Here is a 15,314-nt window from a genome sequence, read left to right as displayed (position 1 = left end):
TTATGGTTGGAATAGATTTGTTACCAATTTTCACGTAGCTAAAATGAGAAAAATTATCCAATCTTGTTTTACCCATAACTTCTTCATTTTAAATCCGTTTTGAGTGAATCAAATTGCTATGGTTTCATATTGAACTCTATTTTATGAATCTAAACAGAACAAGTATAGGTTTATAGTCGGAAAAATAAGTTACAAGTCATTTTTGTAAAGGTAGTCATTTAGTCGAAAGAACGACGTCTAGATGACCATTTTAGAAAACATACTTCCACTTTGAGTTTAACCATAATTTTTGGATATAGTTTCATGTTCATAATAAAAATCATTTTCTCAGAATAAAACTTTTAAATCAAAGTTTATCATAGTTTTTAATTAACTAACCCAAAACAGCCCGCGGTGTTACTACGACGGCGTAAATCCGGTTTTACGGTGTTTTTCGTGTTTCCAGGTTTTAAATCATTAAGTTAGCATATCATATAGATATAGAACATGTGTTTAGTTGATTTTAAAAGTCAAGTTAGAAGGATTAACTTTTGTTTGCGAACAAGTTTAGAATTAACTAAACTATGTTCTAGTGATTACAAGTTTAAACCTTCGAATAAGATAGCTTTATATGTATGAATCGAATGATGTTATGAACATCATTACTACCTTAATTTCCTTGGATAAACCTACTGGAAAAGAGAAAAATGGATCTAGCTTCAATGGATCCTTGAATGGCTCGAAGTTCTTGAAGCAGAATCATGACACGAAAACAAGTTCAAGTAAGATCATCACTTGAAATAAGATTGTTATAGTTATAGAAATTGAACCAAAGTTTGAATATGATTATTACCTTGTATTAGAATGATAACCTACTGTAAGAAACAAATATTTCTTGAGGTTGGATGATCACCTTACAAGATTGGAAGTGAGCTAGCAAACTTGAAAGTATTCTTGATTTTATGAAACTAGAACTTTTGGAATTTATGAAGAACACTTAGAACTTGAAGATAGAACTTGAGAGAGATCAATTAGATGAAGAAAATTGAAGAATGAAAGTGTTTGTAGGTGTTTTTGGTCGTTGGTGTATGGATTAGATATAAAGGATATGTAATTTTGTTTTCATGTAAATAAGTCATGAATGATTACTCATATTTTTGTAATTTTATGAGATATTTCATGCTAGTTGCCAAATGATGGTTCCCACATGTGTTAGGTGACTCACATGGGCTGCTAAGAGCTGATCATTGGAGTGTATATACCAATAGTACATACATCTAAAAGCTGTGTATTGTACGAGTACGAATACGGGTGCATACGAGTAGAATTGTTGATGAAACTGAACGAGGATGTAATTGTAAGCATTTTTGTTAAGTAGAAGTATTTTGATAAGTGTATTGAAGTCTTTCAAAAGTGTATAAATACATATTAAAACACTACATGTATATACATTTTAACTGAGTCGTTAAGTCATCGTTAGTCGTTACATGTAAGTGTTGTTTTGAAACCTTTAGGTTAACGATCTTGTTAAATGTTGTTAACCCAATGTTTATAATATCAAATGAGATTTTAAATTATTATATTATCATGATATTATCATGTATGAATATCTCTTAATATGATATATATACATTAAATGTCTTTACAACGATAATCGTTACATATATGTCTCGTTTAAAAATCATTAAGTTAGTAGTCTTGTTTTTACATATGTAGTTCATTGTTAATATACTTTATGATATGTTTTCTTATCATAGTATCATGTTAACTATATATATATATATATCCATATATATGTCATCATATAGTTTTTACAAGTTTTAACGTTCGTGAATCACCGATCAACTTGGGTGGTCAATTGTCTATATGAAACATATTTCAATTAATCAAGTCTTAAAAAGTTTGATTGCTTAATATGTTGGAAACATTTAATCATGTAAATATCAATCTCAATTAATATATATAAACATGGAAAAGTTCGGGTCACTACACTTTAGAGATTACATAATCTCTGAGGAATGTTTCTCCAATGAAGTTATGAATTAACACTTCATTGTTTGTTGTTATTGTTGTTGGTATTCCTTGGTATCTACAGGGCGTATGACATTGGTGCTCGTGGGACAGATTGTAAAGTTGAGGTTTATGACGCGGTTGTGGTTGAGGGTGGTAATGGTACTGTTGGCGTTGATGATGGTAGTACTGGTTATGCTGCTAGTGCAGCTGCTGGTGTTTGTAACTTTTGCACCATATTCTCCAAAGCCACTACCCGAGCGCGAAGCTCGTTGACTTCTTCTATTACACCGGGGTGATTGTCGGTTCGGACGAGCGGTTAAATAAAATCTAGAATTTGATGTAGTATATAATCGTGACGAGATACTCTGGAAATGAGAGAGAAAATGGTGTTTCGAACAGGTTCGCCGGTAAGTGCTTCGGGTTCTTCGCCAAGAGGGCAATGTGGTGGATGAAAAGAAATTCCTTCTTCTTGTCTCCAATGATTGAGGAGGCTACGAACCCATCCCCAATTCATCCAAAATAGATGATGGCTGATTGGTTGATCCATTCCAGTCACACTGCTTTTGGAGCTTGAGTGGGATTCCATATCGAAATTCGAGGGACTTGAACTAATGACGAATTCCATTTCGTTCGATTGAATAAAGGATTTTTCGATATGAAATAATTTTTCGGCTATCGAGTGGTATTCTAATTACATAGAATATCAATATATATAGCGCAAAAGATTTCGTAGATTACGGAGGAATTTACGGGATAAGTCAGGCAAAGTTTACAGTAACACATATGCTAAGATATGAATTTTGTCTATACACTGTTCATGCAATCAATGCAGTAAGACGTGTCTAGACTAAGAATGATAAGAAGGTAATTTCCGACAAAAATGATAAGCAAAACTTTTGACAATGCGGACACGGTCGAAGTCCAGACTCACTAATGCATCCTAACGACTATCAGTTAGACACACTAATGCAGACCTGGTTCGCTAAGACCACCACTCTGATACCAACTGAAAGGACCCGTTCATATACATTATAAACGATTCACAGTAGTTGATTACATCGCGAGGTATTTGACCTCTATATGATACATTTTACAAACATTGCATTCATTTCTAAAAGACAAACTTTCTTTACAACGAAAGTTGACGGCATGCATACCATTTCATAATACATCCAACTATAATTGACTTAATAATAATCTTGATGAATTTCAACGACTCGAATGCAACGTCTTTCAAAATATGCCATGAATGACTCTAAGTAATATCTCTAAAATGAGCAAATGCACAGCGGAAGATTTCTTTAACACCTGAGAATAAACATGCTTTAAAGTGTCAACCAAAAGGTTGGTGAGTTAATTAGTTTATCATAATCATTCATTTCCATTATTTTAATAGACCACAAGAATTTCATTTCCAGTTCTCATAAATATACGTCCCATGCATAAAGACAAAAATCATTCATATGGATTGAACACCTGGTAACCGACATTAACAAGATGCATATAAGAATATCCCCTATCATTCCGGGAAATCCTTCGGACATGATAAAAATGAATTCGAAGTACTAAAGCATCCGGTACTTTGGATGGGGTTCGTTAGGCCCAATAGATCTATCTTTAGGATTCACGTCAATTAGGCGTGCACTAATTCTCAAAATTAGTGTTGTTCCCTAATTCTTAGGCTACCAAGCAAAAAGGGGCATATTCGGCTTCGATCATTCAACCATATAATGTAGTTTACATTACTTGTGTCTATTTCGTAAAACATTTATAAAAATTGCGCATGTATCCTCAGCCCAAAAATATAAAGGGTAAAAAGGCAAATGACACTCACCATACTGTATTTCGTAGTAAAAATACATATAACGTCAATGAACAAGTGCAAGGTTGGCCTCGGATTCACGAACCTAAATTAATTATATATATTTATATGTTGGTCAATATTTGTCTAACAATTAGGTCAGGTCATAGTGTACCACAATCCTAATGCTCGAGACTAATATGCAAAAGTCAACAAAAGTCAATTTAACTCAAAATGATTTCCAAAATTTATACATGATTATAATATATTTTAAATATCGTCGTTTTATATTTTTAAATATTTTTAAAAGATTTATTAGAGTAAATAATATAATTCATTTATTAATAAATAACATTTTATATTAAAATTTATATAATAAAATATAATTTTATATATATTAAGTAATAAAATTTATAAAGTTCATTTAATATCATAAAGATAATATGATAGGTATTATTAAAGTAATTTATTACACGTAGTAAAATATGTTTTTATCACATATTTATTTGATAAAATAATATCTATAATAATAGTAAGTAAAAGTTATATTATTTTGTAATAATAATTATTATTATAAAAATATCAATATTTATAATTACTAAGATGACATTATGATAAAACGATAATTCTAATTATGATAACTTTAATATTTACGATACTTTTTAATATTATTTTTAAAATAATAATTCTATTTAAAATGATAATAATAATTATATTTTATAGTAACAATGACATTTCCATTAAAATGATAATTTTTGTTAAAATGATAGTTTTAATACTAACGATACTTTTAATAATAATAGTAATAATAAAAATAATAAGAACGATAATTTTATCTAAATCAATATCTTATAATATTTTAATTTCATCATGATACTCTTACTCATTATTTCCTAATCGTTTCGTTTAATAGCTTTTAATCGTCTTTTATATCGTGTTCATAATAATGATAATAATAGTAATCAAAATAATTAGGTGTTACTAATATTAGTTTTAATTACAATAATACTAATAATGATAATTACTATGACATTATTAACGATAATACTAATAATTATTTTAATGATAATATAATAATAAAAATAATAACAATAACAATAACCATTTTTAAATAATGATATATATTAATAATGATAATAATAATAATAATAATAATAATATTAATAATAATAATAATAATAATAATAATAATAATAATAATAATAATAATAATTAGATAATAATAATAATAATACTAATTATAACTTTAATGATAATAATGATAGTAATAATAATAATAAAAATAACAATAATATCTTTTATTAATAACGACAATGATAATAATAATAATAATAATAATAATAATAATAATAATAATAATAATAATAATAATAATAATAATAATAATAATAATAATAATAATAATAATAATAATAATAATAATAATAAAAATAATAATAATAATAATAATAATAATAATAATAATAATAATAATAATAATAAGATTATTACGACGATAATAACGACGATAATAATAATCATTTTTAATAATAATACAAAAATTCAATTGACTATAACTTATAAACCGTTCATCGAAACCATTCGATATCTAAATGAAAAGTTCTCAAATTTTCGCTAGTTTTTCAACGACATGCATATCTTATACCTTATCTCAACTGCATATATAACTAATTCAGGATTCAACATAACCTAACTAAAGGCAATATCAAAAGTACAAACATGCATAATCCTATATACTCGAGCACTAGTCAGGGATACACTATTAGTATGTAAAAGTTAAATTATGAGTACTCACGTATCAATATTGAGATTCAATATTGCAGGAAAGGTAAGTAAACGCAACGGAGATGATAAACAATAGTTTGACTCATGAGCAAAACTCCCGAACCATACCCATAACCTCCATAGCTATAACCCATAATTTCCTTAGCTCTATCCCGCTCGAAAAACAATTTCGAAATCACTCAGACGGCACTCCGTCGTAATATTTTATGTATACTAATAATATCTTGAAATAATACGAAGTAATATATATATATATATATATATATATATATATATATATATATATATATATATATATATATATATATATATATATATATATATGTAAATCGATTGAGAGAGTTTAGAGAAACATATTTTCAAGTTTCTATGAAATAATGAAACCTATTGAATTCTATTTATAATAAAATTTTGAATTATTAAAGTGAATTATTAAAGTATGAATTATTAAAGTGAATTATTAAAGTATGAATTATTAAAGTGAATTATTAAAGTATGAATTATTAAAGTGAATTATTAAAGTATGAATTATTAAAGTATGAATTATTAAAGTGAATTATTAAAGTTAAAGTAAAGTAAAAATAAAGTAAAGGTAAAGTTTAATTATAGTAAAAGTATAAAACTATGTACCTATAATACGCGTATAAATATATATAATATTAATTTAAATCGTTATATATATTTAATAAAATAAAATATAAATATCGTTATCTTTATCATACTGGTTAAGTAATGAGTTGTCAAAAGTGGTTCTAGATATTTATAAAATTTATATGTGTTTTAATAATAAAGTTCTTTTTAAACTGAAAACGTTTTTGTACGTTTGAAACTAAATCAAATAAATATGATAATTTTGTTTTCCAAAACTAAATATATTTAAGAATCATTTTGTTTAAAGGTTAAAATAATAGAAATCGTTATATCATAAAACATTTTAGAAAAGTAAAATCATATATATATTCATAATAGGTTTCAAGTTTTTTTAATTACAGTCTGTTGGTGAAGCATGCGATAAAGTTCAAAGGTTAAATAAACGTATGAAATCATCTTAATGAAAAATTTCGAGTTACTTAACTTGTCGATATCCAACATCTAAGTTATTTACACTCCACATTCTTACTTATAAATCACTTTACCATTTTCCGAATGTTGTCAAAAAGAATAGATTTCTTAAATCACAGTGGACCTCATAACATAGACCCGTAATCATATCACAATGTATCTGATAAATCAACCATTTGATATTATCTTCTAATTCCATCGATAAACATATTGAAACAAATACGTTCATGTAAAGTATTATACGTTTAATACTTTATTTATATTCTCAAGTTATAATATATATATACATATATATACATATTTATTTATATATAACGGTTCATGAATCGTCGGAATTTGGTCGAGGTTATAATGAATGTATGAACACAATTTAAAATTCTTGAGATTTAACTTAACAAACTTTGCTTATCGTGTCGGAATAATATAAAGATAAAGTTTAAATTTGGTTGGAAATTTCCGGGTTGTCACAGGCGCCGTGCAAATTAGCTTGATAAGACTAATGAATCAGATCTCCAGAAAGGATAATCTCCTTAAAAGATCAAAAATAAGCTTTTAAGACTGATATTACTCAATCCTTGAGATTGACTTTTAAAGATTGAGAATTCAAACTCATGGAATTCGATGATATCTAAACTCGAGCTTGAACGAGAAAATATTTTGATCAAATTACAGACCGATTTGTTTTCTGAAAACCCATTTTTAATGCGTTCATTACCATTGAACGTAAAATCCTAGGAATTCACCTGGAATTCATCAGGTCACCTGAACCAAATCGGGTGTCAACCGTAAGAACGGTGGTTGCATAGCATGGTCAAAGACAGGACCTTGTGCCAGACCGAAAAACTAGAGGGTGATCTTTACTATTGCTCTTACCAAGGATAGTAATTGGATCCGACACGTTATAGACCATAATCAAACGCATGTCACGGGACATTGCCTTAACAGTTAATTGTTCTACGCTTTCCTTTACAACCGGACGGTAGTTTACCGAAAGGTAATATACGGAGCAAGTAAACTGAACGTGTTGCTTTCCCAATACAAGGTTAGCAATTGGGAGACACAAAACCATAAGTTTTGAGCTAAAATTTTCAAATCTGAAACCCACAAAAACAATTTTGCAAACACCGGTGAAGGGTTATTCCGGAAAACTTATCTAGGGTAAAAGTTAGATTTAATTTTCAAAAGATCAAATATTTTCATAAAGATCCAATTTCCTTAAAAGATCTAAATTTTCATAGTCATGTGGGACTGTAAACCACAACGTTACTATCATTGTTCATACCTCCGTATAGAAATCATTGATGTACAAAGTGTGAAGAATAAAGAAGTGATTCTAGTATTCTTATTTCAAGACTATATTGCTTGAGGACAAGCAACGCTCAAGTGTGGGAATATTTGATAATGCTAAAAACGAACATATATTTCATAGCATTATCCCTCAAGAAAGGCAAGTTTTTAGTTGCAATTGTTCTATTTACAAGTGATATTCGTTTAAATAATAAAAGTTGAAGACAAAAGACAGATTCGACGAATTGAAGACTCAAATGACCAAAAAGCTCAAAAGTACAAAGTACAATCAAAGTGGTTCAAATTATTGATGAGAAACGTCTCAAAATTACAATAGTACAAGACGCAAAACGCAAAATACAAGATATTAAATTATACGCAAGGACGTTCGAAAATCCAGAACCAGGACTAGACTCAACTCTCAACACTCGACGCAACGGACTAAAAATTAAAAGTCAACTATGCACATGAATATAATATAATATATAATTAATTCTTAAAATTATTTATATATTATATTATTATTTAAAACCGTCGACAAGAAGCAAACAACAACATGTGAACTCTCCCAGCTGGCCATGCGATCGCATGGCCAGGAAGAAGAAAATCCATGCGATCGCATGGCCCCAATTTGAGGGTCAGGTCCTATAAATTCACAGTTTTGGTTGAACAAAAACACATCTTTTTCTCTTCTCACTCTCAAACATATATATATATATATATATATATATATATATATATATATATATATATTATAATTTTAATTTTAATTTTAATTTTAATAATAAGGGTATGTTAGCGAATGTTGTAAGGGTGTAAGTCGAAATTCTGTCCTTGTAACGCTACGCTATTTTTAATCATTGTAAGTTATGTTCAACCTTTTTAAATTAATGTCTCGTAGCTAAGTTATTATTATGCTTATTTAAGCCGAAGTAATCGTGATGTTGGGCTAAAATATTAAGACGGGGTAATTGGGCTTTGTACCATAATTGGGGTTTGGATAAAAGAACGACACTTGTGATAATTAGACTATGGGCTATTAATGGGCTTTATATTTGTTTAATTAAATGATAGTTTGGTAATTTAATATAAAGATTTACAATTGGACGTACCTATAAATAACCATATACACTCGATCGGACATGATGGGCGGGATATTTATAAGTACTAATAATCGTTCTTTTAACCGGACACGGGAATGGATTAATAGTTAATGGACTTATTAAAACAGGGGTGAATTATGTACAAGGACACTTGGCGTAATTGTTAACAAAGTATTAAAACCTTAGGTTACACGCAGTCGATATCCTGGTGTAATTATTAAACAAAGTATTAAGACCTTGTTACAGTTTAAGTCCCCAATTAGTTGGAATATTTGACTTCGGATATAAGGATAATTTGATGAGGACACTCGCACTTTATATTTATGTCTGATGGACTGTTATGGACAAAAACCAGACGGACATATTGAATAATCCAGGACAAAGGACAATTAACCCATGGGAATAAAATAAAATCAACACGTCAAACATCATGATTACGGAAGTTTAAATAAGCATAATTTCTTTATTTCATATTTAATTGCACTTTTAGTTATCGCACTTTTATTTACTGTCATTGTATTTAATTTCACTTTTAATTATCGTACTTTTTAATTATCGCAATTTTATTTATCGTCATTTTATTTATCTCAATTTCATTATTGTTATTTACTTTACGCTTTAAATTAAGTCTTTTATATATTTAATATTTTACATTAGGTTTTAACTGCGCCTAAAGTTTTAAAATCGACAAACCGGTCATTAAACGGTAAAAACCCCCTTTTATAATAATAATACTACTTATATATATTTTTGTATTTTTACAATTATAAATTAAAAATATAGCGTTAAACTTGGCAAGTTCCCTATGGACGAACCGAACTTACTAAAAACTACACTGCTGTACGATTAGGTACACTGCCTATAAGTGTTGTAGCAAGGTTTAGGTATATCCACTCTATAAATAAATAAATAACTTGTGTAAAATTGTATCGTATTTAATAGTATTTTGTAGCAAATATATAACAATTTCGTTTACGGCTCGCATAACATCAGTCACTTTTAGCGTGCATGGATTAAATGCGACATACTAAAAACAATTGTATTATCACAGGTGCTATACAAACCTGAGGTTTCCATGCGATTGGCTAAATGGACCATAGAATTTGGGGAGCACGAAATAAACTTCTCTCCGCGAACAACGGTAAAAGGATAGATATTGGCAGATTACTTGGCTGAAACTACAGTAGAGATAGAAGCTTCAAAGGAAAGTATTGCAACAGAACCTTTGGAAAGTCAACCTTGGAAGTTGTATACTGATGGAGCTTGTGGCCCAGAGGGTTCAGGTGCAGGGTTAGTTTTGACAAGTCCGAAGGGGGAAGAGCAGACTTATGCGCTTCGATTCGCGTTCACAACCACGAATAATGAATCAGAGTATGAAACACTGCTGTCAGGTTTGCGTATAGCACAACAGTTAGGTATTAAGTGTTTGGATGCATACGGTGAATTGCAACTCGTGGCAAATCAAGTTAATGGGTTATTTGAGTCGCATGATGCCTCTATGCAAAGCTACCTAGAACTTGTACAAAAGATGATAGAAGAGTTCGACGTGTTCAGACTAACGCAGGTACCTAGGGGTCAGAATAAGAAAGCAGATGTGCTTAGTAAGTTGGCTGCTCTAGCCTTTAATCACTTGCGCAAAAATGTATGGGTAGAAGAACTGACGAAGAAATCTATTGATGAGAAGTCTACTGTCGCACCTATCGAGGAGGAAAGCCCAAACTGGATGACACCTAAACTTAAGTTTTTAGTAGAGGGAATGCTCCCTATAGACGAAAAGGAAGCAAGAAAGGTACGCATGAAAACGCCCATGTACACTTTGGTGGATGGAGCTCTTTACAGAACGTCGTTCCTTGGACCGAGGCTACTATGTATTGGTCCAAATCAAGCGAAAGAAGTGCTCAGAGAAGTTCATTAAGGGTATTGCGCTTTGCACTCCTGCTATCGGACTATAGCTGCAAAGGTTATGTGCATCGGGTATTACTGGCCCACCATTCACAAAGATGCAGCTGAGGTCGTGAGAACATGTCAATTATGTTAACAACACGCACCCATCAACAGAGCACCGCAACATCATATGATACCAATAACTGTAGCTTGACCATTCTTTAAGTGGGCCATCGACATTGTCGGCCCAATTACAGCGTGCTCAGGTACGCGTGGAATAATTTATCTGAATAATACTTTGCTAATTACCCGCTTTCATAGTAATAATGCAATCATTGTTTACTCAGGGGGAATCAAATTCTTGGTGGTAGCAATTGATTACTTCACTAAATGGGTGGAGGCGAAGGCATTGGTAACAATTACTAGCAGGCGCATTCGCAACTTCTTTTGGGAAGATATTGTGTGCAGTTATGGTATTCCCAATGAAATTTTCAGCGAGAACAGAACCCAATTCGAAGGAGAACCATTCCGGTCCTGGTGTCAAGACCTGAACAGTAAGCAATCTTTCACTTCAGTCGCACACCCTCAGGCGAATGGGCAATGTAAAGTAACCAATTGGGATATTGTAAAGGGGATAAAGGAACGTTTGGGCTTATATGGAAAGGAATGGGTCGATGATCTCCCAAGTGTATTGTGGGCGCATCAAACTATTCATAAGAACAGCACAGGTGAAACTCCTTTCATCTTGGTTTATGGGACTGAAGCTATTATCCCTGCAGAAATATTGGTTCCCACAAATAGAGTTCGAAGCTTTGATGAGTCAAGCAATAGTGAAGGCTTACCATCTAACCTAGATATGCTAAAGGAACGTAAAGAAATTACAGCTATACGAGAGGCCGTGAATAAGCATAAAATCTCTAAGTATTATGATAAGCGCTTCAAGCCATTGTCATTCAAAGTAGAAGAGTATGTATGGCGAAATAATGAGGCAAGCTGAGCAGAGAATACTGGAAAGCTTGGGCCCAATTGGGAGGGTTCCTATGAAATAGTTGGCATAAGTGCTACAGGATCTTATATCCTAGCTGAAATAACTGGAGAACGAGTACCTCATACTTGGCATGCAACCACTTTGAAAAGATACTATATATAATTTTCAGGCTGCAGCACAATGGATTGATCACCCTGCACTATGAGCACTTACATTTTTTAGTTTACTTAAAATGTTGCTTTCTTTCCGAAGACAATTAGTATTTCTTTTTGGTTGTAATGGTTTGTCATTTGGTTATGACTTTTGGATTTTATTTATTTTGTCATGAAAAAATTTAATTTCTGTATGGAAACGTTTGGTTATGTTTCAATGCACATTTTGATAGCAGTTACGTGCATCCTGCCTTTTAAGGGATTATCTCTAGCTCCCGCGTGGCATAAGCCTGTTTGGTGACAAGGCTAGATTTTAGGGTGAGTAACAGACATTGGTTTGTCTAGACCAACACACTCTCGCATACTAGAAGACTGTAAGTCATGACTATAAACGACATGTATTGGGGTAGCTTGCCCACTAACCTAAGTGTTGGTTCACTTGGAAGACTCTAAGTACTTTACTTAGTAATGCAATGAAAAGTGCTGGCTATGTGTAAAATGGTTTGGTGTCGGTTAATTTTATTAAACTTTGAGTATAAACAAAGTATGAAATTGTATGTATGCATCACAATTACGATATTTGTTAAGAGTAATAAAGACTTGAAACAATAACTTTAGCAAAAGAAATTTCATTAATGTTGCACTAAGTTACAATAGTGTGAAAAGAAAACATTAAATGTAAGAGTGCTAGGGACACACAGGCCCAATACGTAAAATATGGCAAGCAGGCCTAGTAATATATATAAAAAAAAGGAAAACCTAAACTACGTGGTATAATTTGGAACGCTGCCCTACACTAATGGAAGTGATCCTTCAAACCCTCACCCACAGCGATCAGGCGGATCACTCCATGTGAAAAGAAAAATAATGGTTGACCTATATGTGGTCCTGTACAGTGGGGTGGGGAGCACATCCATGTTGCAGGTAGCACCTATAACTGAGCATGCTTCCTACGGATGTACCCCCCAAAGTGTGGGCGCACAAGGCCGAAGACATTACATGTCCATGGCTCACTTGTACGCCTGCCACTCCAAAAAACTACTATACACCTCACAAAGCGCGCCATAGCAGTACCCGAGCCTTATGGCTCATCTCCTCACATCGCGAGCTCCAACAAATCCTGCACTGAAGTCGCAGGGTCAACACTTGCTTGAATTAAGGATTGAATTTGGATGTTCTCCATCGCATGACTGGTTTCGAGCACCTTGGCTAAAGCATTGCTCTCAAGTTGATCGGTAATAACTTTGGGCAAATCTGTCCGAACCTCTATATTGTTAGAAATGAGCTTCCAAAAGTTTACCCGCTCCAACGCTTTGGCAGCCCTGACTGCATTTGAGTAAAGTTCGCCCACGGTAGAAGAACTAAAAATGTTAGATGCAATCTGCGGAAGACCAGCTTTGAGTGCAGCAAAATTGTTTAACGCTGAATCACGATCAGTGGCCACCCAATCAAGGTGTGCGGAGATGTCCTGTTTGTCAAAGGATAAAAAATTAAGGTTGAAATTAGCAGTAGCAAGTTCATCCTTGAGCGAATTGTTTTCCTCTACCAGATCAACTTGTGCGGAAAGAAGCTCAGCCTTTTCCTTCTTTAAAATTTCAACAGTGGCCTCCACTGTCTTCAATGCTTCATCGGCTACTTTAAGCTTCGACTCTAAGGTCGTCAACCTCCTCTGTAATTGCCCATAAAGATGAACCTTTGCCTTATGGGAACGCTCGCTATTTAGATCATAATACCTTGCTCATGTTAGAAATGATAGCTGCGTGTCAAAGCATACCTTTTGGTCCGGTGTCATCTTCTCTAAGTCACGCCTTATGTTAGCAGGAGCACACCGTTGCATATACATGTGCTGTTCTGATGCAGCACGCTTGGAAACATTTAGAATTACTTCCAAGTTATCAATGCGGATGGATGCATAAGGGTTGATGTTCAATTAGGACCTGAGATAGAAGTAATCGAGGGACCAGTAGCAGCAGGAGTTGTAGGATTGGTTAGCAAGGGCACAATAATAGCAAGTGGAGCTAGATTAGAACAGATCACGGCATCCAGGCAGTTGATTCGAGGGGCACGGACGTTGCTGGGGGCGCAGATGTGGGCATGGGCGCATTTATGACATGCAGAGTAAGAGTCATAGTTGGGGGCGCATCTTCATCAAGGTTCACAACTGGCAATACAAAAACATAGGTGTTAGTTTCCAAACAAGTAATGAAGGTATAATATAATGAAAACTGTATGCAATACAATGTTATACCTTCAGAGGATGAGGCGTCGGACTTCTTCTTCTTAACTGGAGGGTTTAAACACGCAAAGATTCTGCGCTTAAGCAGCTGTTCATCTTCCTCAATCGTAGCATTCAAATCCTCTGAAACGTTAACAGGCACGTCTTCATCAGCAACTTCCTTTTTCACATAGTAACGTTTCAAACTTTCTGCAACCATAACCCGGTAATGATTCATCTCTGCAAGCAATGATATACAATGCTTAGCATACTCTGTATTTAAAAGTAAATAATGCATAATTATTTCAAGATGAAATTATACCCCTTTCGTTAAGTAATATGACTGGACGGAATCTACTGTATTGCTAGTAGGAAGAGATTCCGGCCAAGTAAAGAACTTCTTTTTGGTAAACCCGAATGCTTAGTTTTTTACCGGAACAGAGGTTAAACTGTTCCTGTTCCGGCGGTGTCATTGGGGGGGATTAAAAGAAGGGTTAGCACCAGAATGTCATTGGATAATGTTAGCGAATTATTGAGGAACGAACTTATTATAGACATGATTAAAAAAAATCTTTCCAGGAGGTATTTAAGCCTTTCTTCATACCAGGCGTAAAAGATGCCCGTTCGGTGAAACTGTACCAATCGTGCTCATAAACTTGGTAATGGGAAATGTTTTTAAAGACGTTAATCAACGGTTCTTGGTTGTTAGCCCTACACCACATTTCAAAAAATGATATACGAGCAGCACCATAGGGATGTAATTTCCCTAGGCCAATGTTATACAATGACAGAACCGCCATGAAGAAGTTAGTCAGAGGGATGCGAGTGTCTCTGACTTCTAGGGTTACGTCGTAGACTACAACCATGTTGGTTGGGGGTTTATGGGCTAGCTGGTTTGTGAGTGGAAGTGTAGGGGTGTATTGAGCAATTGGTGGATGTGTCGACCCGGAAATTTTCGACCAAATTTAAACTCAATCTCTATATGATTTCGACACGATAAGCAAAGCCTGTAATGTTGAGTCTCAAAAATTTTTGGAACTGTTCA

At 32.8% G+C, this 15,314-nt stretch overlaps 1 protein-coding gene across 1 annotated transcript; it reads left to right on the top strand.

The window, feature by feature from the left end:
* Window positions 1–10,286: 10,286 nt before the first annotated feature.
* LOC139849434 (uncharacterized) lies at window positions 10,287–11,911 on the top strand. The gene is made up of 5 exons (XM_071839092.1): window positions 10,287–10,320; window positions 10,422–10,898; window positions 10,983–11,041; window positions 11,141–11,180; window positions 11,262–11,911. Exons 1-5 carry the CDS (start codon window positions 10,287–10,289, stop codon window positions 11,909–11,911), a joined length of 1,260 nt encoding a protein of 419 aa, XP_071695193.1.
* Window positions 11,912–15,314: the final 3,403 nt, after the last annotated feature.

This window comes from Rutidosis leptorrhynchoides, chromosome 5, assembly GCF_046630445.1.
Source record: "Rutidosis leptorrhynchoides isolate AG116_Rl617_1_P2 chromosome 5, CSIRO_AGI_Rlap_v1, whole genome shotgun sequence".
Lineage (NCBI taxonomy): Eukaryota > Viridiplantae > Streptophyta > Magnoliopsida > Asterales > Asteraceae > Rutidosis > Rutidosis leptorrhynchoides.
Note: the sequence above shows the minus strand (reverse complement) of the source record. Positions and strands in the feature narration are given on the sequence as shown.